The following is a 24,990-nucleotide window of genomic DNA, read 5'->3' as shown; positions in this document are numbered from 1 at the left end:
TCTGGCGGTGCCCCAAACTACACATTTATTGGGTGACAGTACTGAATACGGTTAACGCTATATTTCAGATCTCCATCCCGCTTGACCCTAAAACTTGTCTACTGGACATCCTAGATGATTTCCAACTATGTGTTCCCATTAGAGAAGCTGTGGCTAGAGCTATCTTTCAATCCTGGAGTATTGTGCTAAGATATTGGAAGTCCATTGATTCTCCATCTCATAAGGAATGGGTATAATATATGGGTGAAACTCTTAGACCGGAGAAGTACATTTACCAGCACAGGGGATGCCCCCGCAAATTTGAGGATCTTTGGCTAGATACCCTAGGTCTGAGTCCTTTAGAATTGGTTATGGACAGACTACTTATTGGTTGAGTTCTATCCCCTGACAGGAGAAGTTCACTATACACTTGTTAGTTGGTGTTGCGAACAACGGAGGTTGATTCTGTTGTTTGCCTATGACAAAACAGTACTGACTTTTTGCGATAGAGGCAAGCTAGGTTTATACCATTATGTTTCTTATACATCGTATGAGCTGTTTCCTGAGCATGTTCATAATACTTAAGAGGCTGTCTTGGAATTACTGTAAACTTTTGCTTATATGCTTTCATTTTTTAATAAAACTTTATTTGATTTAAAAAAAAAACACCCATGGAACAGGGCTACCAAAAGAGCAGTAAAGTAGAAAACTTGCTACCCAACAATGACATCGTACCAAAGAGCTATCCGAAAGTGGCTTTACATTGCCACTGTGACAAGACCAGTAGCTGTGGGCATACTCTCTAAAAAAGTTTCAGCACCCTTTTACCCGTTACTTTAAAGCCCATTCCAGGAACATGTGGAATAGGAATATGGTTGATTACCTGCCAGTACAACTAGAACTCAGTTAAAAGTGATGCAGTACCTAAAAGGAACAATTCGGATAAAACTATGGCAACCAGCAGCGTCAAATCCAAAACTAATTTGGTATGTGGATGCTGATTGGGCCAGAGACTGCACAGACCACAAATCTACAAGACGTTACATCTTCTAATATGGGGAAGGAACCAAAAGTTCGTCCAGCCGAACGCATGTGACTGTTGCATTATTTTCATCTGAAGCTGAGTATATTGCAGCAGCATATGCTTTTCAAAGAAGCAATATGGATTCGCCAACTTATAGTGAACATGGGCGTAGACATGTCAAACCCCATTCCTATTTTCGAAGACAACAAGGGATGTATAAAGCTGACACAATCAGAAAGGGTTAATCCTAGAACCAAGCACATTGGACATGAAGTATCATCTGCTTAGGGACATTCATCAAGAGCTAGGTATTATCGACATTCAATATTGCCAGTCAGAAGAGATGACTGTGGATCCAATCACCAAGCCATTGTTAGTCTTCTTCAGGAGAATCTCAACGGCATATAGCAAAGCTATAAAAGCTGTTGAGAAGGGGTGTTGAAAGTACAACAGCACATACAGTACTATGCACTCTGAATTATAGATGGTGCTTTAGTGATATACTAGCATTTGTGTGTTTATATAGGTTGTATATTCTGCACAGGAAGGAAGTTTTTTTTCCTCTGTGCTCTCTCCTGTAAGGCTGTTCTCACACATGTATGCTGTACTCTTATGCAAATAAAGCTGAATTCTACATTCCTCAAGATCTGAGTGCCTTATCCTGTCAGATAACCAACAATAACCCCTGTCATTTTTTTTGTCGTCTGTGTTCAACTGGGGAGATTTACCTTCACTTCCTGTCTCACAAAAAAAGGGAATCCCTTGGAGGCTTTCAGGTCACGAAAACGAGTGTCCCCATTGGAAGATTTTCCCTTCATTACTGTTTTGGTGTCAACCCAAAAGCTGAGATTTTCTTGTAAACTCATTCTTGATCAGTGGCGGCTGGTGTTTTTTTTCTTTTGGGGAGGCGGCAACCCCCCCCCCCCCGGGAGGACGGTCGGAACATCAAAGCTGCGCACTTACCCCACCTAGGAAGCGGGCGGGCAGGGTGTCTGGCGACCGGCAGCTTTCTTTCTTCCTCCCCCTGTGGATCACGCCGGCTTCCGCCGTGCATCTCCCTCTTCCTCCTCCTAGGCATCCAATAGGATTGCCTTTCCTTTCAGCCAATCAGGAAACGGGTATCCAACCCGCGCTTCCTGATTGGCGGAGAGGCGATTCAGTGTTAGAAAAGAAAATATTCATTTGCTTTTCTAACACACCTGGGTGGGCTCCGAGCGCAATGCTCTGCACCATGAGCCCACCCTTTTTTGAAGCCTATTAGAGCCTCTGGCTCTAATCAGGTGCTTAAAAAAACACCCCCACCGCTGTAATTCATGCGCCCCGCATCCTGAAAAGGGCTGGACGCATGAATGGGGCGTGGCAGCGCACCCTTAATAAACGGGCCAGCCCTATTTTTGATGATAACAGTACACATGAAAAATAGAGGGTGGTTATCCCTCTGGTATTCTTTAACCACTTTAGCACTAGAGCAATTAAGAAAAAAAAAATTTGTACACATGTTACACATGTAGAAATCTGCATTTTTAGCTTACTTAAAGCGGTATTCGGCCCCCCCAAAAAATTAAAAGCCAGCAACTACACATACTGCAGCTGCTGGCTTTTAACAATAGGACACTTACCTGTCCTGGAGTCCAGCGATGTTGGCACCGCAGCTGATGTTTCCATCAGCTGTCGGGTGATGTCGCCGCCATTGCGGGTAAGGGTACCCAGCAGTGTAGCCTTACGGCTTCATCCTGGGAACCCTACTGTGCATGCGCAAGGCCCCACTCCTCTCTCCTACTGGCCCAGTGACAGGGAGAGGAGGAGGGAGGAGGAGGGAGCCCCGTGATGATGTCAAAAACAGGTATCCTGCCCCCACCCCCCGAAAGGTGCCAATTGTGGCACCAGAGGGGGAGAGGAGACAAATGAGCGGAAGTTCCACTTTTGGGTGGAACTCCGCTTTGAAACCCCCAGAACATTCTATATTTTCTGAAAGCAGAGGACCTGTGGAATAAAAAGATAGTTGTTGCAATTTATATGTTGCAAGATATTTGTGCAACTGTTTATTAAATGCATATTTTCAGGAAAAAATATAATAAAATACATTTTAGTACAAACAAACACAATTTTATGTAAAAAAGAATAAATACCATAACTCTGCGCTCGGGTATTAATTATAAGGAAGCAGCCAGCACTAAACGTCTTAACGTGGTTGTAAACCCTTTACAACCACTTTTTGCTACAGGCTTACCTGTAGCTACCCTGGATATCTCCTAAACTTGCACGGTTTAGGAGATATCCCCTGCATTTGCATGTGCCAACGTCATCGTGCGTGCCATTGCTTCAGTTAGCCTGTGCCGTTACCGGCACCGACGTCATCGCGGCTCTGGCCAATCACAGCGCCGGAGCGCGCGATACCCGAAAGTAATTTTGGAAGCGATGACGGCCGCCGGAGCGGTGAACGAGGACCGCTGCGTAGGCTTCGATCTCAGGTAAGTAATTCATAATGAGCTAATATGCTATGTATTATGCCTTTGTCTTGCAGGGTTTTTTTTTGTTTTTTGTTTTTTTAGGGTATAAAACCACTTTAATAACAACCCAACATACATTCAGAAAATCTGTGCAGTGCTAAAAGGTAAAAAATGTCCATACAGCAAGTCATAATAAACAATGCGCAAACAAAGAAGTGAATGAAACATATAGGGGGTTATTTACTAAAGGCAAATCCACTTTGCACTATAAGTGCAAAGTGCACTTGAAATTGCAATTAAAGTGCAGTTGGAAGCGCAGTCGCTGTAGATCTGAGGGGGACAAGCTAGGAAAATAAAAAAACTGCATTTTAGCTTTCACATGATTGGATGATAAAATCAGCAGAGCTTCCCTTCATTTCAGATCTACCCTTCAGATTTACAGCGACTGTACTTCCAAGTGCACTTTCAGTGCAATTTAAAGTGCACTTTGCACTTGTAGTTTGTACTTGTAGTGCAAAGTGGATTTGCCTTTCGTAAATAACCCCCATAGTGTCCATATAATCTCCATTAAAAAAATAGCGAGAAATACTGATGTGAGTCCAAGCATAGTGTCAAAAAGTGAAAGTAACCGTTCACCTTGACAAATGGGTCCCAATGCAACTGAAGTGAATCCACTGCAAGGAATTATACTTCTCAAAGTGCAGGAAGGGGTTAACAAATGACACAATGAACCTTCACCCGAAATCCACTCATGAGTATAAGTTCACCTTACCAGATATTAGGACCACCTCCAGATATTAAGACCACCTATAACGGATGGTCCAAACAGGCTCATATTATAGTCATGGTATGGCTGTAAGGAAGTCACTTTGTCTCCAGAAGAGCTTCCATGATAATATTTAGAGCAACATCCACCAGATAGGGTCAGAAAGAGAAAACGCTTATAGTGTAGTCATAGGCGTGCACACACGGTGTGCCTGGGCACATCCTAATCACCCTGTGTAGTGCAGACTCCCTCTGTTTAGATCTCTGATATTTCACCAAAGCCCCCTATGGGAAATCCTAAAACTATAGTAAAAATATAATTAAAAAAAGTAAAGCTGTACAAAATAAAAACTACAGACACTGTCCACTGCCCTACTGACACCAACCTCTGCTCTATGGACACCAGTGGCGTATTTAGGTTTTGTGCTGCCCTAGGCCTGACTAAACTCATGCACCCCCTAATTTAAATATGACCCACCCCTTCCTGTCAAGGCCACACCCCTTGCCGTTTAAGACCCGCCCAGAAAACGTTCGATTGGGGACACTAGTGCTGAGGGCCGGGGGGGCGGCAATGGATTCCCTTAATTTGCATAGATTTCCTCTCACTTCCTGTTTGGCTATGGAGCAGGAAGTGAAAGGAAATCTCTGCAATGGGACAGGGATGGTAAAAAAATAAACTGACAGGGGCTATAACCCTCCCTTATTCTATCCAAAATGAAAAAAAAAAAGTGTTGCCTATAGTTCTACTTTAAGCACAAATTTCTGATAATTTTATGGAGAGCACTAAGAAAATATAACCATGCCAATGGTGCAGCAGAAAACATATAGCACAGTGAGGAAGGTTTGTGGTCCAGGATGATGGGACAGTCAAAATTAGAAGCGGCTCCCTCCCCCCACAGTTGAGGAATGTCGGCAGCCCGCATACTGGAAGCAGTGCGGCCGCTTTATGGGGGCGCTAGACTAATTTGCCTCTCAGCCCAGTCCGCCCCATAAGACTAGCGCTAACAGCGCAAGCCGGCGGGGACTCTTTCCGTGCTGCCCCCCTGCAAAGTGCTGCCCTAGGCCTGGGCCTTGTTGGCCTAGGCCAGGATACAGCGTTGATGGACACTGTCAGTATATACTGTATACACATGCACACACACATATATGTGTTTGAGGTTTGGGGTGCACACCCTAATGCAATAGGCTGTGCACACCTATGAGTGTAGTATTGCCGATTAAATAATTTATTAAAAAGGATTCAAAATACTCACAATGCAGTGCAATACGCAAGCCGGGACCCAGAAGTAGGGGAAAGTGTAGCCCGAGGAGGACTTTTGGCATCTCTGGCCATTTGCCAGCTAGATTATTTTATGTGCTCTCTTTTTGCACTGCATTGTGGCTATTTTTAATCCTTTTTAATAGACATTATGGTCCATATGGTCTTAAAAGAGAAGTATGACCAAAAATACTTTTTTTTTCAATAAAATAAAAGGAAAGGCAGCTGTTATATTTTTATCCTGATATTTAAAGTGCATCTAAAGCAAAAAAATATGTTTTGTTATAGTCAGAACAGTCCAATTAGGGAGATTTTGCTTAAAGCAGAGTTCCACCCATATAAAAATCAGCAGCTACAAAAAGTGTAGCTGCTGACTTTTATTAATGGGACACTCACTTGTCCCATGGTCCAGCGATGCGGGCGAACGAAGCCCCGCTCCTCTCCCCCTCCTCTCTGCGGCGCCCCGGCATTGTCCCTGTGGGCGCCTGGCTGTGGCTTCACTCTCTATGGCTGGCTTTAGATGCACTAGCAGATTTAGATACACTTATGCCCTGTACACACGGTTGGATTTTCCAACGGAAAATGTGTGATAGGACCCTGTTGTCGGAAATTCAGACCGTGTGTAGGCTCCATCACACATTTTCCATCGGATTTTCCGACACACAAACTTTGAGAGCTTGCTATAAAATTTTCCGACAACAAAATCCGTTGTCAGAATTTCCGATCGTGTGTACACAAATCCGACGCACAAAGTGCCACGCATGCTCAGAATAAATAAAGAGATGAAAGCTATTGGCTACTGCCCCGTTTATAGTCCCAACGTACGTGTTTTATGTCACCGCGTTCAGAACGATCGGATTTTCCGACAACTTTGTGTGACCGTGTGTATGCAAGACAAGTTTGAGCCAACATCTGTCAGAAAAAATCCTAGGATTTTGTTGTTGGAATGTCCGTGTGTACGGGGCATAACACTTTTTTTATCAGTTACAGCAACAGTGTTTTTCTTTTTGGGATAAAAGTCTTACATAAATCTAAGAATTGTTGGTTTAATACTACTTTAATTTCCTGTCCAGTTCACACAACAGGAAGTGAGAGGATATGGGCTCATGTATATGGGCAGGGCTTTTTTTCAGCTGGAACTTTATTCCACAAAGTTCCGCCACCTCTGGCTCAGGCCCTCTGCTTCCTGCTCATCACTATCACTTGTAAATACAGAAGTTTGACTTTTGTGTTTACAAATGTAGCAATAACTCTCGGTGGAGCTGCTGGGCTTGTTACCTTCACTCTCAATACCTCTGTTTCACCGGCACCGGGTCTAGGGTTCCGTTGAGTTTACCTTTGGACGATATAAGCACCAAACACTTGAGTAGGTTTTCCAATGCTTTAATAAAACAAACAAGGGAAGTAGCAGGAAAGAGGTAGTAGGAAAGCTGCAGGGAAGCTCAAATACCTTTCTGTTGTATTTCTTCAGAACATTCTTTGTAATTGAACACTTGCAATTGAATAGTCCCCCTTTCGTAGGATTCAATCTTTGTCCGCCTGGATAGACATCTCTCACTTGCCTAGCAGCCAGCACGTAGCACGAACAAAAGCCTCTGCCACAGACTTATCTGGAATAAAACCCGTACGATCCTCTGCCACAGGATGTATTGGTTTGTGATGAATGTCAGATACAGTACTTGAACCTTTAAGCCAACCCGGCAGTACTATACTGTAAGATTACTTCGGAATGCGTCCTCCAACCGAGTCACCAGGCCCCTCTCCAGACCAGCACTCTGCATGATCCTTCCATGACGGGTCCTCCCCTGGGATCTTCTCGGTTGTCCAGCTTCTTCACTCAGGATAGACAGCTCAGGACCATTCTCCGCTGCTGTGGTAGGCCCCAGACAGGCTTCTGGGCCCATCCACACGCCGCAGCGACGCGGGCCTCCTGAACGGAGGACTACGAGGTGGTATTCCTCGTGCATACCTGTCGGCCAGGAGGGCCAGCAGGTGGCTGAAAACGAACCCTAAAACATGGCGTCTGTCCCATAAATACCCTCTCCCAGAATGCAACTCGGAGGACCACCTCCACCGAGTTATCTCCGGGATAGAGGAGCACTCATTTGCTTCAACGCGTTGCTTTTCCAACACCTGCCGATGGTGACAACGACACCCACCGGCACAATGTGGAACCGCATGCAACGTCAGCCAAGCTGGAACAGAGGCAAATCTAACTTCCTATAATAAGTGACCCACTAAATTTACCTATCAGCGGTAGATAAAAATCTACCAGCGCTACACAAATGATAGCTTGTCTCCCAGTTGCTCTCACAGATCGGATCTCCTGAGCAGATCCCACTGTGGGCAGGACAGGGACAAGGGAAATGCAGGTGCCTGGTGTGCAGTGCAGTCATGGGTGGGAGAGAGTGCATGGTATACTGCACCCTCTGTGGTCTCCATTTTTTCCCTGGTGCCCAGATGCTGATGCCCCCCGCTGAAAGATCTCCCTGCAAGTGAGAGAGGCGGAGCCGCCTACATTGTGGTGGAGGGTTGTGGTTTGTGTGTGTGTGTGTGTGTGTGTGTGTGTGTGTGGGGGCACGGTTGAGTTCCTGCACCTATTGTCTGAGAAAAAAAGCCCTGTATATGGGTGGTTAGATTGCAGTGTTGAGATGTGGCTAAACTCTGCATGTGAACACAGCATGTATGGCTGCATACAAACTGGAGGAATAGTTGTGTCCATTACCTACGTGGCGAAAACCACCAGCCCTAAATGCAGACTGTCTGCGCCCAAGGTTGGCCAGACGCTCTAAATGCATGTAACTGCTTATATGAGTATTAGTTCTATGCACACAGCAGCGGCATCAGCCATTGATTTGTAAAGGATAAGATCTGATTGCGGCTGTTCTCATAGGACATGTGCATGGCTCTAGTTCTGCACTTGTAGCTGGTGGCTGCCCCAATCATTTCTCAATCACATCTAGCATCGTGTTTTTGCATGCGCTGCACGTTGAGCAGCCCATATGCTATCCTACATGCAACAAATGCGCCAAAGAAGCTCTTCCGCTTCCTACCACGCATTTTGGCTTGCGTGAAAATGATTGTCTAATGGCCATGTTTGGAATGCCATTAGGAATTAATGGCACCAAAATCGTTGGAGATTGGAGCTCCTCCTTAGGTGCTTAAAATCTAGGAATACACTGTCTCACCCTGCTCTGCACATGCTCAGTTGCTCTCTATTTTTAGGCACTGCCAGATTTGTAGAGGCCGATCTGCTGACAGCTTTAGGCTGGGTTCACACTAGTGCGATGTTAGGCATCGCATGTGATTCGCACCACACTGCTGTGCAGATCACATGCGATGTCTGTGCGATGTGAATTCAGCCACACAGCTTGTATGGCTGAATTTGCATCGCATTCGCACCAAAATGGTGCAGAAATCTTTTTTTGGTATGCACTGGAATCGGATTGCATAGGTGTTCACATCTATGTGATCTGATTCTTGCACCATTTGGCAGTTCTCACTGCGATCTGCGAACCAATCTGGGGGTGTCATTAACTTTGTATTAACACCCGCAGGGAATTTGCAGATGTCATTGTGAACCGCCGGCAGGTGACATGCGATGTGGGAACCTGCAATGGAATCACGTTGGTTCCCACATTGCATATATGTGAACCAGCATTTAAAGCGGAGCTCCACCCAAATGTGAAAGCTCCACTTATCTGCTTCTTCCCTTCCTCCGGTGCCACATTTGGCACCTTTCGGGGGGGGGATACCTGTCAAAAACAGGTATCCGCTCCCACTTCCATGTAAGGGCGACACAACGACCTACGTCATTTGAAACCCCTGCTCCTCCCCCCCACACAGGTCCCAGAAGACAGCAGGACCATTCAGAAAGCGCAGCGTGACTTGCGCATGTGCAGTGGGAAACAGGCTGTGAAGCCGATGGATGGGTCTTTGTAGCTGCTGACTTCTGATTTTTTTCTCCCCTAGGCTGGAACTCTGCTTTAAAGTGGAATTAAACCCTCCTATCCTTTACAGTCAAAGAAGCTGCTTCTGTTCAATCTGAAACTGCCCTGGTGCTGCACATGTGATCAGTTATGACACCAGCCATTTGATGATGTGACAGTTTGGTTGAGGACACAAGCAAATATGACAGTTAGTAATCCCGGCATTCCAGGAATGTAACTGTTTTTTGAAACCGTTAAATCAATGGGTTTAATTCTGCAAAATGGCAACCTCCAGCCAGAAGAAACAAGAGCAATACTGGAGGCAATTTACAGTGCACACTAATTTTGGTAGCATAACTATTAATGTGGAATGTATGTTCCTTCATAGGTGTGCGCAGCAGCCTATTGCATTAGGGTGTGCACCCAAATGTATTAAAACATGGACAGTGTTAGTAGAGCAGTGGACTTGTCAGTAGGGCAGAGGTTGGTTTCAGTAGGGCAGAGGTTGGTTTCAGTAGGGCAGTGGATGGCATAGCTCCCAACTGTCCCTGATTTCGAGGGACTGTGCCTGATTTGGAACAATGTCCCTCTGTCCCTCTTTCCTCCTCATTTGTCCCTCATTGTGGTCTGATCCATATAGTTGTATATAAAATACACTTTTAATCTTTCAAAAAGTGTTTCCCAGTGCTAAACCTTTCATCCAATTTCTAAATAGCTGCATTTGTACATTTTAAAAGCAAATATGAAGGAATATTAGCGGTAAAAAAAGCACTTGTGGATTTGATTATCCTTTTTTTTTTTGTTACAACCCCTTTAAGGGGCGTGGCAGGGAGCGAGTCCTATGCCTACATACGTTTGCTAGTAGGTGTCCCTCATTCCTATCTCAAAATGCTGGGAGGTATGGTGGATGGTGTAAGTAGGTTTTCATTTTTGTTTATTTTTAAAAATTTTTTTTTTTAGCAGACCTGTTATGTGGCTTTGGGGTGTGCCCAGGCACTTCCGGCACACCCCCTGCGCACGCCTATGTAAGTTCCTTGCTAATGAAAATGATTTTTTATTAGTTGCTATGGGTAACGTTCTGCTTTCAGGTGAATGAAGTACACTCACAGCCACTTATCACTGAAACATATCTCCTTATTTGAAGAATTGTTTTGAAGAACAAAAAATGTGACAAAGGTTTCCAGTCCTGCTCTATCCACTAGTCGCACTCCCATCCCCTGTATACTCCCCTCTACAATACAGCGCCCACCATTATCTGGCATTAGCTCTGCTCGTCCTGATGGCAGCAACACTCGTGTGACAAGAGCGCCACCTAGCGGTGCAGAGCGGAATGATAGTGCGCAGACACAGGGCGGACCCAGTGTCTATGGTAACCCATAGAGGTGATGCTGGGCAGTGATTGGGCTGGGAAGGGGAGAGAGATGGAGGAGCCGGAGAGCCCTAGAGGCGGCCGCCTGCCATGGGAGTGCTTCTCAGCCTGGCTGGACGGGGTGTGTGTGGTCACCTTCGACCTGGAGCTGGGTCAGGCGATGGAGGTAAGGACGGAGGAGAAGAGGGAGGCCGTCATTGTATGGGAGAGGCAGGCTGAGGAGAGATACTGGGCCGGAGGTGATAGAGAGGAGGAGGACTGGAGGAGAGATCATCCACACAGGGGGACAGAGGGGGAGGGTCAGCACCCCAATGTTCTTCCCATAGAAGACTGTCACCTCTACAATAACTCTGTCTTCTCTCTTTTACAGCTGGTGTACCCCCATAACACCCGGATCACAGAGAAAGAGGTAACCTGTGTCCCCCCATAACCCCCCAATAATCATGCAGCATTGTCATCACTTCTCTCCCTCTCTATCACTTTTTCATTGTCTAATCTTAGCCCAGGTTCCCACATGTGTGCACGTCAGCGACGTGACGTCACGGGTACAGCAGCCGATTCATTTCACAGTAACAATGGGAAAACAAGTCCTTTTCTAATAACGTGCTGCACACAACGGTGCACTTTACATTTCTCGCTCGCAAAAATGCACAGCATGTGGGGGCCATCCATCAAGAATGAATGGTAAACCCACACGTCTGTGTTTTGCCTGGAGGTTGGGTTCATGCGCGATTATGCGTGCATTGCCGACCCGCACATAATATGATCCTAAAATCGAAATGTAAATATAAATGCAGGCAGGCCCTCTTTTGCACAAGAGACATGCAATATCTTTTCTGTAGTAAAATAAACTTACCTGCCTGCTTCTGGTCCAGTTTAAAATGTACACCGAGCCACACATGTGCAGCTCACTTTACATTGTATCTGGACTTTGCAAAAGCATTTGACACAGTTCCCCATAAACGTTTACTGTACAAAGTAAGGTCCGTTGGCATGGACCATAGGGTGAGTACATGGATTGAAAACTGGCTACAAGGGCGAGTTCAGAGGTCGGTGATAAATGGGGAGTACTCGGAATGGTCAGGGGTGGGTAGTGGGGTTCCCCAGGGTTCTGTGCTGGGACTAAGGATGAGCTCAGGCGTGTTCGCATGCTGCACGTGCCGAGCCTGCCAGGATGTCGGCAATGCGCTGCGCTAATCACAGGCAGTGAGACATTTCCTGATCTCTGCAGCCGCACATCGGGAAAATGTCTCACTGCTTGTGATTAGCGCAGCGCATTGCCGACATCCTGGCGGACTTGGCACGTGCAGCATGCGAACACGCTGGAGCTCATCCTTAACTGGGACCGATTCAATTTAATTTGTTCATAAACGACCTGGAGGATGGGGTAAACATCTCAATCTCTGGATTTGCGGACGACACTAAGCTAAGCAGGGCAATAACTTCTCCGCAGGATGTGGGAACCTTGCAAAAAGATCGGAACAAATTAATGGGGTGGGCAACTACATGGCAAATGAGGTTTAATGTAGAAAAATGTAAAATAATGCATTTGAGTGGCAAAAATATGCAATCTACTCACAAGGGGGAGAACCTCTGGGGGAATCTAGGATGGAAAAGGACCTGGTGGTCCTAGTAGATGATAGGCTCAGCAATAGCATGCAATGCCAAGCTGCTGCTAACAAAGCAAACAGAATATTAGAAAGCATTAAAAAGGGGATTAATTCCAGAGATAAAACGATAATTCTCCCGCTCTACAAGACTCTGGTCCGGCCGCACCTGGAGTATGCTGTCCAGTTCTGGGCACCAGTCCTCAGGAAGGATGTACTGGAAATGGAGCGAGTACAAAGAAGGGTAACAAAGCTAATAAAGGGTCTGGAGGATATTAGTTATGAGGAAAGGTTGCGAGCACTGAACTTATTCTCTCTGGAGAAGAGACGCTTGAGAGGGGATATGATTTCAATTTATAAATACCATACTGGTGATACCACAATAGAGATAAAACTTTTTCGCGGAAGGGAGTTCAGTAAGACACATGGCCACTCATTAAAATTAGAAGAAAAGAGGTTTAACCTTAAACTGCGTAGAGGGTTCTTTACTGTAAAAGCGGTTAGGATGTGGAATTCTCTTCCACAGGCGGTGGTCTCAGCAGGAGGGATCGATAGTTTAAAAAAACTATTAGATAAGCACCAGAACGACTGCAACATACAGGGATATACAATGTAATATTGACATATAATCACACCCATAGGTTGGACTTGATGGACTTGTCTTTTTTCAAGCTCACCTACTATGTAACATTCCCTGTGTACCTGTGCTGGGAAGTCTGACCTCCTGCGCATGTGTGGATGTTGCATCATCCCTTGCCAGCCAAACGAGATTGCCATAGACCAGGCATACAGAAGGTGCTGGCGAGGGACCTAGTGGGTGTCAGACTGTTGGAGCAGAGGTACGTTTTTTTGTACTTTAGTTCCACTGTAAGGTGGACCTTTAGGCCCGGTTCACACCACATGCAGTCCAGTGCATTTTCTTTCTGCACTGAGCTGTACTGGAATGCAGTAAAACGCACCGAAACACACATGTCCTTATTTAAAGTGGGGAAAAAATGCACCGGAACGCAAATATAAATGCATTAGAAAGCATCGAAAACTTCAGGTCGCATTCAGACTGCGTTTCTATGGTGTGGACCAGCCCTAACTTTCCTTTTCTATTTTGAATAATATTGTGCCTTCCTTTCTTCTTTCACGTAACCAATCTTGCTTCTTCCCCTCTTCTCTCCATTTCATAGATAACTGCATACAGTATATACTTGATTTAATATAAAATACATATACAGAGAGCTCCTTTTTTGTGAGGCATGGTTCACATCAGCTGATGCTTATTATGAACAGCAATCTTAAACTGTTTGTGTCCTTTTATCAATCTAAGTAGCTCTAAGCCACACCTCCAAACTCATATTGGCTTTCGTTGAAGAAATTAGTCTGTGTGTTCACTTACTTTTTCCTCTAGCACTGTGAATATTTAATGGGTGTGTTCAATTAACACAAAAAAATAATTGTTTGTGTGTTATCAGCTTAAGCACATTGTGTTTGTCCATTGGTATGACTTGCCTGAGGATCAGATCACATTTTATGGCAAATTACTGTAGAAAACCAGTTCATTCCGGGTTCACACACTTTTTCTTATATACCCCAGAGCTTTCTTTCCCACCTCTGAGCACCGTTTCTTGGTTCTGCCCTTTACCCAACTCCCAGTACTGTCCCTTTAAAACAAAGTAACAGTTGTGGTACGAAGTAATTTGTATGGATTTTGTTAATAACAAAAAAAGCAGTAAAATAGATCCCATGTAGCCAGCAACAATAGAACCCCCAGCAACAATAGACCCTCAGCAGCAACAACAGATCTCCCTGCATCCAGCATCACTAGATCCCTCCCAGCAACAACTGACCCCCCCAGCAACATAAGACCCAGCTAGCAACAATGGACCCCCCCTGCAAAAATAGACCCCTCCAACAACAATAGATCCCCAGTAGCTAGCATCAATAGACCCTGCACCCCTTGCCATTACATACATTCAGTTCTGGAGGTGTCGGAACTGTGTTCCCGCTGGAAATTAGCCCTGTATATACCAATATGTATGTAAACTTTTTTTTTTTTTTTTTTATGATTCAGCCCCCCAAACTCCTTGCAGCCTTCTGGGATACTCGTGTCACATATCCCAGGAGGCTTCAGGTCAATCTACAGAAACTGCACATGCACGTGGGGGGGGCCTCTGGGTTGTCTCTCCATGGTAAGCAAAGAACGTAGGGTGTGGCAACCCTTGTGCAATGGTTTCATTATAGCATGACAAGGCTGAATTCGGTGGACATGTGCGGATGTATTTTAGGGATAACCCAGTGAACATTAAGTTCGAAACAGTACAATCTGACCATACAATCTTTGTTCAAATTTATTCTAGAGTTACCAAACAAAATGTAATGGGAGAACCTACCTAATTTATCCAGTTAGTTTGTATCCAATTAAGCAGTGGTGGTATGTGGTTTTTATTTGTTTCTGTTATAAAATTTTGTAAATAAGTAAGTTTTCTCCTTCACTGATGGGCACTGATGAGGCTGCACTGGCGGCACTGATGAGCACTAATATGCAGCACTGATAGGTGGCACTCATAAGCGGCACTGAAGGGCACTCATAGGTGTCACTGATGGGCACTGATAAGCGACACTGGACACTGAAAGGCTGCACTGATGGGTACTTATGGGTGGCACTAAAAGGTGGCACTGATGGGCATCACTGATAAGCAGGCACTGGCAGGCATTAGTGATGGGCACTGATTGACATTATTTGTGGGCACAGATTGGCATCCCTGGTGGCCATGGGTTGCCTACCTGGTGGTCATCAGTGGTGGGCATCCCTAGTGGTCCTGGGTGGACATCCTCGGGGGGGGGCTACGCTGATAATCAATCAGCACAGACCCCCCCCCCCCGTCAGGAAAGCAGCCCATTGGCTCTCCTCTACTCATGTCTGTCAGAGGTACACGGCTTTTCCTGTTTACATCGTGATCATCTGTGATTGGATACAGCTGATCACAGGTAAAGAGCCTCCATCAGAGGCTCTTTACCCAGATCGGAGTTGCAGTGTGTCAGACTGACACACCACAACAGCGATCGCTGCACTGTCGCTCGTTATCCTGAAAGACTTTGAATAACGGAACCACTGCCCTTGCCGTCATTTTGGTATAGGCCGGGCGGGAAGTGGTTAGACAATTGCACAGTCATGCAACACTGTACCCATATGAAATTGTTATCATTTTTTTGGGACGAATAGAGCTTTCTATTTAAAAAAACCTAGTGGTATTTAATCACCACTGGGTTTTTTAATTTTTTGCTAAACAAATATTTTGAAAAAAAAAATCATTTTTTCTTTGTTTCTATTGTACAGTTTTGCAAATAAGTAATTTTTCTTCTGCACTGATGTGCACTGATGAGGTGGCACTGATATGCTGTACTGATGGACACTCATGGGGCTGCACTCATAATCAGGGCACCGATGATCAGTGCCCTGATTATCAGTGTAAATGTCCCCTGTAACTGGATAGCCGGTTATCGGCTTTACTTTCCTCAGACACTGACATCGCTGTGGAAAGTAAATGCCGATTAATGAGTATTTGTTTACACATGATGAAGTGAGTAGTAAATGCTTTATTGACCAGGTATCTATCTGTTCTGTCCTGCATGATTCGAATCTCATGCTTTCTCTTTCTTTCTGCTTTGTTTTCTTCCTTGCAGAAAACTAGTATTTGCTACCTGTCTTTTCCAGACTCCTATTCAGGTAGGCAGATAATATCTAAAGGAACATTTAGCACTGCAGAGAATTTTGATGTCCTTGAATCTGATGAATGTGAAACACAAAACAAGATTTCTTTTTCATGGGTACTACTACAAAGTTTTTATTTTGCACTACATCAGTGGTGGCCCATCCATAAGGGGTGCAGGGGCCCCGCCCACCTAATCCATGTGCCCAATCCCCTAATCTACATGCAGGGCGCCAGATGCATGGACTCCAATGGGGTTTTTTTTTGTTTTTTTGTTTAGAAGCACATGATTAGAGCCAGAGGCTCTAATTGGCTTAACAAAGGGTGGGCTTGGGGCGCCCCGAGCCCACCCAGTTGTGTGACGATAGCGAATAATATTAATATTCGCTATTGTCTTCCTGATTCTCCTCCTGGCCAATCAGGAAGGGGGTCCTGAGACCCAATTGGCTGAGAGGAGATGCGATCGTATTGGCCGCTGAGGAGGAGGAGACGCAGGGGAAGCCGCTGTGAAGCCGAGGAGGAGGGAATGCAGGGTAAAGCCGATGAGGCAGTGCTGCCCGCGACTTAGATGGGGTAAGTGCAGGGCTGGTGGGCTGATGATCGAGCGTTGAGGGTGTGACCGACCAGGAAGGGGGGGGGTGCTGGGTGGTTTTTCCGCCCCCCAAAAAATGGAGCAGCAGTTGCCACTGCACTTTGTATACAGTGTAAACCTTTTTGCACGGGTGAAATGATAGTGAGCTATAGGTTCAAAGTAAAAAAAATATAGCCAAAAAGCTTTTAGATAAGCTCTTATGGGCAGGGCCATCCTAACCCTCTTGTCTATAAAGCTGATGTTTAGCTTTAAAAATCTCCACAGCTTTAGTCAGACCACTTGCTTGTAATGAAGTATGTCCCATGTTGTGCAGGCAGCTGGATCCTGGAGAGATATCAACTGCAGGGATGCCTGTCCTCTTCCTTTATCTGAGCTTCCAGAGCTGCAATGGTTAAAGAATAATTCCAGCTTGGACCAATGTATGTATGTACTGTATATACCATGCCTGGCTGATGCTCCTGGAAGCTGAAAATCACTGAAGTGGACCCCATTACTTCACTGATTTCCAATCGTTTCCAGGTCCTGTGTTTAGTGGCTGTTCTGCATTGTGAACACAGAAGGTCGGCTGCTCAGCACAGGTGCCATTCAAAGAATAGTTTCCGTTTTCTGAATGAATGCAAAGTATTCTTTGATTGGATGAGGCGAAGAGACGGGGCAGTGACGTCAGGTCCTACGCCTTGTCCAATAAGAGAACGCTTTGCATTCATTCAGGAATGGCAAAGCATTCTCTGAATGGCACCTGTGCTGAGTGGGCAACCTTTTGTATTCACAATGCAGAAGAACAGCTGCTTAGCCCAGGGTCTGGAAGTGGAGATCAATTGGATTAGCAGCGTATACTTCAGTGATTTCCAGCTTCCAGAGGTATTGGCTAGGTATGGTATACACATAATTACATCAGGCAGAACAGCAGTACTGATGATCCAATAGGGACACACCTCCTCTTTCCTCCTCCTACATTGATAAAAGTTCTTCATTGATTATACTGCTTCTGGCTGGATCTGCGAATGGGGGATAATATCCTGTGACTGATCAGACTCTCCCGCATTCAGATCCTTTTAGCTGTGTAATCAATGATGAGGAAGGAGGGGATGTGTCACCATAAGGCAATCTGTTCTGCTTGCACGCCCAAAGCTATTAACCATTGCAGTGCCAGAAGTTCAGAGACAAGAAGAGGACAGGCATCCCTGTAGTGAAAATTTCTTCTCCAGGATCTAGCTACCTGTAATGAAGCATGCTCCACATTGTGCAGGCAAGTAATTTGACTAAAGGTGTAGGGTTATTTATTTATTTTTTAGCTAAACTTCAGCTTTAATTGAATGATTTGAAGTTTATTTGAAGCGTATTAATATGCAGCTGCAAACACGCACAGAGGCTAAGACATTTATTTTTTAAACGAATATTTCTAAAATTCAAAGGTAGAAACATACACTTAAGATGTGTGACTGACCTTGCATGATTGTGTGTTAGAGTGATTGTGGTTTTTTTTTTTTTTTTTTTTTTTTACAAATGAATTTGAAAGTAATAAGCCTATAGTAAATAATGTTACGTATGTTTGGTTTGTAATTATGTCTGTACATGGGGTCAGCCATATATACTTATTACATATACTGTATTCAGGCTCCGCTTCCTGATTAGTAGTGCTGTACAGTAGATTTGACTTTTAGCTGCTCCTACAAAACAGATGGTCCTTCTTTCTTTTTTTTTTTCCTGGATCAGGTCTTTTTGCATGTATTCAATTTGTCAAGGTTTTAAGGGTTGTCCTATGTTAATCTGCATGCATTATTGTGTGGTCAATCCTACTTTTCCTAAATCCAGGCCGGGTCCAGACCTGGATTTAAGAAGAGGCCGAACATTCTAATTGGCAAACCAAATGCAAATCTTAAGCATCCAATATTTCTTCTTTGTTTTGAAGGGTGTCTGGGTGACACACAGTTCACTTTTCGAATGCGGCGCTCTGCAGGGCAGAGAAGCCTGTTTCAAGACGATGAAAAGTACAATAGAGAAGCTCCTGTTACGTTACAGGTGAGTTCAAACACAGACAGTGTTCAGTATACCATTGAAACATTAAAGTAGATCTATAAAGTTATGGAAACAAGTATGGTAAAAGAACAAAAACGTTACCTAAAATGGTGTTGGACTGCCTTTGGCATCCAAGACGGCCTGAATTTTCATGAGAATTGACAAATATAAGTCTTGGATGGTGGATAATGGAATGGAATCACAATTCTGCACAATGTCCTTTTTGTCTTTTTTGGTCAATTGACCACAATTTAGCTTATCAAATGACTTTTTCACAGAAACTGTATATGCCGTCATAACCTTTGATACTGTACCTCGCAACACTACAAATCGACAAATTCAGTCACAGAGGCACAAGCTAAGTGTGCATCAACAGTTTTTCTTCTTTGAAACTCAGAAAACTCAGACACAACTGTGTATTATTAGCAGCCCACACAGTAAATGATAAAAATAAGGCTTCCCACAGGATAGCTAGGTGTTTCATCACAAAGCGGAAGCAAAAGAATGTTACGTCACTTCCGCTTTTAACGCAAAACATGTCTTCACTTTCACACCTGCAAATCATGTAGTGTTTCCATATTTTTGTCCAACGCCTGTAAAAGCAAAACTTTTTTTTTTTTGGATAGAGTAAGGGAGGGTTACAACCCCTGTCAGGTTTTTTTTTGCCATCTGTGTCCCTTTTGGGAGCTTTCACTTCCTGTTTTGATTTTAGAAATCCCTCCAAAGTGCAGGAAATTTCTGATTGTCACCAAGGTCACCAGAACTAATGTCTCCATTGGAAGATCTCCCCTCTATTACTTTTATGGCGACAACCCAAAAAGTAGAAATTTCACTTTTAGTGAAATTGCTAAACATGGCAAAGACGGAAAGTGATTCTCCCCAATGGGGCAACAGATAGCATTAAACATCTCAAAGGCGTTCTAATCCCATTTCACTGTATCCAAAAAAAAAGCTTTGCCTTAGTTATACTTTAGGTAATAAATCGAGTCCTTTGCCTGTAGCCAAATACAGCAGGTTTTTTTCCACTTAGGGTACATAGCAATACTAGTACTTATAACATTATTGGTCTTCATTCTATTGACCTACTTTGCATAGTAAATCTCAAGACATACTAACAGCACAAAAATTGTTTCGCACCTGTAAATAAAGCATAACTTCTTGCTAAAGGAAAAGTTCTGCTTGTTTACATCCCCCCCCCCCCTCCACTGGCAGATGTTGCACTTTTTTGGGGGGAGGGGAGAGCAGGTACCTGGTTTGGACAGGTGCAGCAATCTGAGCGGATGTTCCACCCACCTCCTCCCCTCTGAAGTCTTCTGGAACACATGACAGGTCCCAGATGACTGCAGGACCAGTCAGAAAGCATAGGCCGCATCGCACATGCACAGAAGGAAACCAGCTGTGAAGCCGCAAGGTTTCCCTTAGTTAAGATGCCGGCGCCTTGGGATGGTGTGGGAGGCATTTAAACTACATGCCCGCTCAATCCTCTCTATACGCATAAACAGACATAAAGCCTCCTCTAAAGCTATTCTGCAGCAGGCTGAGGAAAGACTGGACTCCCTTGAACAAACTTTTTTTAGCAGACCCGACGCCCTCTAACTCTACCCAATTACGCCTACACTCCCAACTGACAGATCACTTACATTTTGAGAAAGCTAAAAGAGGCATCTTCTTTAGCAAACAGAAAACCTTTGAACACGGTGAGCGGGCAGGGACACTTCTAGCTTACATGGCCCATTTAGACCATAACCCCCCAGTAGTGGTCCAACTCTGCACGGAAACTGGAGACATTCTTACAGATCCAGAACAGGTAGCCCTAGAGTTCAGATGGTTCTATTCTGAACTGTACACCTCAAGGACTAGTCGCCCCCAGAGTGAACTACACTCACTTCTTCAGAGCATAGACTTCCCCTCCCTTACGGATCCCCAAATAGCTCTTTTAGAAGCGCCCATCACTGAAGAATGCATCATGGAAGCGATAGCGAGCTTACCATCGTCTAAAGCCCCAGGCTTCCGTTAGAATTTTATTCTCAATTTCAAGAGGTTCTCCTCCCTAAATTACAAGCACTATACCCCCACATATTTGAGTCAGGTACCCTCCCGTGCACCATGGGCGAGGCCCTCATTGTTCTCATCCCGAAGCCAGGAAAAGATCCTCTCTACCCTGAATCATACCGCCCCATCTCCCTCCTACAACTCGATGTCAAAATACTGGCCAAAATCCTTGCCTTGAGACTTAATAAAGTAATACTTAGCCTCATTCACGCCGACCAAACAGGCTTTATGCTCAATAAAAACACTGCTTTTAATCTACGGAGACTATTCATGAACCTCCAAGCCTCACATGACAACATTGGCTCAAGAGTAGTGGTTAGCCTGGATGGCGCTAAGGCATTTGATTCGGTGGAGTGGAGCTACTTGTGGGAATGCTTTCATAGGTTTGGCTTTGGCCCTAGATTTATTAGGTGGCTCCACATTCCAGCCCACGTGTTTAGATCCATGGAATCCATACTCGACACTTTTGTATGGGGTTCCTCCAGACATAAGTTGTCGTGGCAGACTCTAAAATGTCCTACCCAACTGGGAGGCACTGCCCTCCCCGACCTTGCACTATATTACATAGCCTCCCAATTATCCCACTTCTATTACATCAATAATCATGACAAGCTCCGATACTCCATGCTGGTATGTACATCAGCTACTGATGTGGTGGCCCATCCCTTTTAAGGTACTCTTTTGCAAGCATCGGGGCTTACTTCGCTTGGGCACCAGACAACATATGCTACTGCATCATGGGAAAAATTGGCAATGAACACAAATCATAACTGGGGCTCCCCCCTACATGCTCACACGCCGCTATGGGACAACCCTCAACTCCCTGAACTGAGGACCATCCCGGATTATAAAATATGGGTCGCCCACAGAATTATATACCTATCCCAGGGTATTACTGGAGGCGCTGTCAAAACATTTCAGACCCTCAAGGACGATTTTGCTCTCCCCAACCACATGCTGTTCCGTTATCTCCAGCTCCGTCATGCCCTCCAGTCTCAGTTTGGTGCCACCACTCCTGGACTGGACTCGGTGGCTCTGGCGGATATAGTCCTTGGCGAGGACCCCAAGAAATTAATTTTCTGCTTATATAATCACCTTCTTTTGCCCTCGGCCACCACTAATGCTTAGCTGAAAAAGAAATGGGAGACTGACTTGGGGGTGATAGATGACAAGCATTGGGGGGAAATACTAGAGACATGCAGGAAAGTATCTCCCAAATTATCAGACCGACTTACCCATCTCTACATTCTCCACAGATCGTACCTTACCCCCTCTCATATATCCAGGTACAAACAGGATGCCGACTCAACCTGCCCCAGGTGTGGTGATACTGTCAGTACTTTTTACCATTTAATATGGTCCTGCCAACCTATCCAGCAATATTGGTCACAAATTGTCAAGTTCCTTCATGACCGCATGGGCTCCCCCCTATCACTATGCCCACGCCAATGTCTGCTTGGTCTCCTTCCTCTCCCAGAGGAAGAGAAATCTCTGATAATAATCTTGCAGGATACCTTGTGTACTGCTAGAATGCAGATAGCCCAATTATGGCTAAGACCTACCTCCCCTACCATCCAGCAATGGAAAAGGGCTATAAATCTCACTCTCCCTTATAAAAAAGTCTTATACTCTCACCGGGGATGCCCCGATACATTTCACAAAATTTGGGACAGATGGGTGAATGACTCTTCTACCTGCACTGATTAATGCTGTTTTCTTTTTTGTTTTCTTTTTTTTCTGCCCTATTGATGTGATGGCTTTGCTAATAGTATCATTATCCGCCTCTGCAATTGTTATGTGGATACATGCCCTTGTTGTAAGCAGCAATGTCTAGCGATAGTATTGCAATTAATGTGACGTGTCAGACGCTTTGTTAGTACATTGTAATTTTATGTTTGGTGCATGTTGCGCCTCAAACCCTGATTGTGTAAAACTTTACATAGACTTTTATGATCAATAAACTTCTTTTTTGATTAAAAAAAAAAAGACCGGCGCCTGGACCCAAAGCCGATTTGAAGAATTGGCTTACGTGAGGACATCGCTGGATCCCAGGACAGATAAGTGTTCTTATATTAAAAGACAGTAGCTACAGTATTTGTAACTGATGACTTTTAATTTTTTGGGGGAAGACTGGAGCTCCTCTTTTTAACCGCTTCAGCCCCAGAAGATTTTACCCCCTTCCTGACCAGAGCGTTTTTTGCGATTCGGCACTGCGCCGCTTTAACTGACAATTGCGCGGTCGTGCGACGTGGCTCCCAAACAAAGTTGATGTCCTTTTTTCTCACAAATAGAGCTTTCTTTTGGTGGTATTTGATCGCCTCTGCGATTTTAATTTTTTGCGCTATAAACAAAATAAGAGCGACAATTTTGAAAAATACGCATTATTTTTTACATTTTGCTATAATAAATATCCCCCCGATCAGCGTTCCTTTTTTTTTTTTTTTTTATTGTGACTGCGACCTTATGGCGGACATGTCGGACATTTTTGACACATTTTTGGGACCATTGTCATTTATACAGTGATCAGTGCGATTAAAAATGCACTGATTACTCTGTAAATGACACTGGCAGTGAAGGGGTTAACCACTAGGGGGCGGGGAGGGGTTAAGTGTGTCTTAGGGGAGTGATTCTAACTGTAGGGGGATGGGCTGTGTGTGTCATTACTCTGATCACAGCTCCCGATGACAGGAAGCTGTGATCAGTGACACTTGTTACTAGGCAGAACGGGGAGATGCTGTTTACATCAGCATCTCCCCGTTCGTCCTCTCCGTGAGTCGATCGCGGGTATCCCTGCGGCGATCGAGTCCGCGGGACCCGCGACCTGACTCACGGAGCTCCCGGCGCGCGCGCAATGACACGGCGGGGAATTCAAATGGACGTACAGGTGCGCCCATTTGCCCAGCCATGCCATTCTGCTGACGTACATCGGCGCACGCCGGTCGGGAACCGGTTAAATATCCATTCAGGCAACATATATGTGATATTTGTCCACTGATATTCATAATCCTGATTAACGTCTTCCAGCAAAATTATGTTCCTCCACGTCATTTACCCGAAGTGGTTGTACTAGAGTGATGCCTGCAGCTACAGGCGTCATCTCGGTACCGTTTTTTAGAGCTGATGGTCGGCTTTGTAGTAATAACAACCGATGCAGCTAAGTAGCCGCTCAGCTGTTGTTACAAAGAGCGTGGGGGTTGCCCCCCGCCGCCTTCCACCGATCCGCCTGGGTCTCCTGTCCCACCAGGAGACCCGAGCCATCAGCCGGCACTTCCACCGGCTGGCCGGAGTCCCGAACAAACCTATATTTGGCTTTGATCGGGTCTCCGATGTAGAAACCAAGAAGCGATGTCACGACGTCCCACGACGGTTTACTCGGCAGCCAACGGCACCGATATAAAAAAAATGACAGTATTCAAAAACGCCAGTCTTGGCGTTTTGAATACTTTTAAGTGCAGAGGAGGGGTTTGGGGTCTTTTAGACCCTAGATCCCTCCATAAAGAGTACCTATCACTGCCTATTACTGTCACAAGGGATGTTTACATTTCTTGTGACAGCAATAAAAGTGATCTGAATTTTTTTTTAAAAAAAGAAATAGTGCAAAAATTAAAAAAATAAATAAATAAAATGAATAAGAGAAAAAAAATGTTTTTTTTTTAAAGCGCCACATACCTTCACATTTGTAAGTGACACCTGCAAATGTAAACCGTGTTCACACCACACATGTGAGGTATCATTGCAATTGTTAGAGCGAGAGCAATAATTCTAGCGCAAGGCCTTCTCTGTAACGCTAAACAGGAAACCGTTAAAAATGTTGCCTATGGAGATTTTATAAAGAGAAATAAAGGAATTTTTTTTGCACATTCATACTTACCTAGGTGGATGCAGCATGCTGCATCTGTCCCCCGGTGCCTCTGCACTGCGAGCCGAGCGATCGAACACCGCCGATCGATCAGTTTTCAGAGCTCCGTGAGGGGGCGGAGTGGCTGTCTCAGACTCTCAGCGGCTCACTGAGAGGCTGAGCCGGGTGTCAGTCCAGGCACCTGGCGGACCCAGACTTCTCCGTGGTCGGGATGACGCTGTGACTGGACTGACATTGGTGACGTCAGCAGAGAGACTTTTTTTTCTTTCTTTACAGCTAGCTTCCATAACCCTGGTCTAATTTTTTTTTTTCTGTGGGCAAGTCGGCATCTGCTAAAAGTGATCCTGGTGGTGGATTCGCCACGGGATCACTTTTAGGGGCGACGG

General features: G+C 45.0%; 1 protein-coding gene across 1 annotated transcript in view; it reads left to right on the top strand.

Annotated features, from left to right (window-relative positions):
• Window positions 1–10,718: 10,718 nt before the first annotated feature.
• Window positions 10,719–24,990, top strand: part of DENND6B (DENN domain containing 6B) — an 86,305-nt gene continuing 72,033 nt past the window's right edge. The window contains exons 1-4 of the mRNA XM_073619283.1: window positions 10,719–10,940; window positions 11,145–11,183; window positions 16,057–16,099; window positions 18,587–18,696. Of these exons, the coding sequence (XP_073475384.1) occupies window positions 10,791–10,940; window positions 11,145–11,183; window positions 16,057–16,099; window positions 18,587–18,696 (342 nt within the window). The 5' untranslated portion in view covers window positions 10,719–10,790. The remainder of the gene's footprint in view (window positions 10,941–11,144; window positions 11,184–16,056; window positions 16,100–18,586; window positions 18,697–24,990) is intronic.

This window comes from Aquarana catesbeiana, linkage group LG03, assembly GCF_042186555.1.
Source record: "Aquarana catesbeiana isolate 2022-GZ linkage group LG03, ASM4218655v1, whole genome shotgun sequence".
Taxonomy (NCBI): Eukaryota; Metazoa; Chordata; class Amphibia; order Anura; family Ranidae; genus Aquarana; species Aquarana catesbeiana.
The sequence above is the reverse complement of the archived record's forward strand: the minus strand, read 5'-3'. Positions and strand labels throughout refer to the sequence as shown.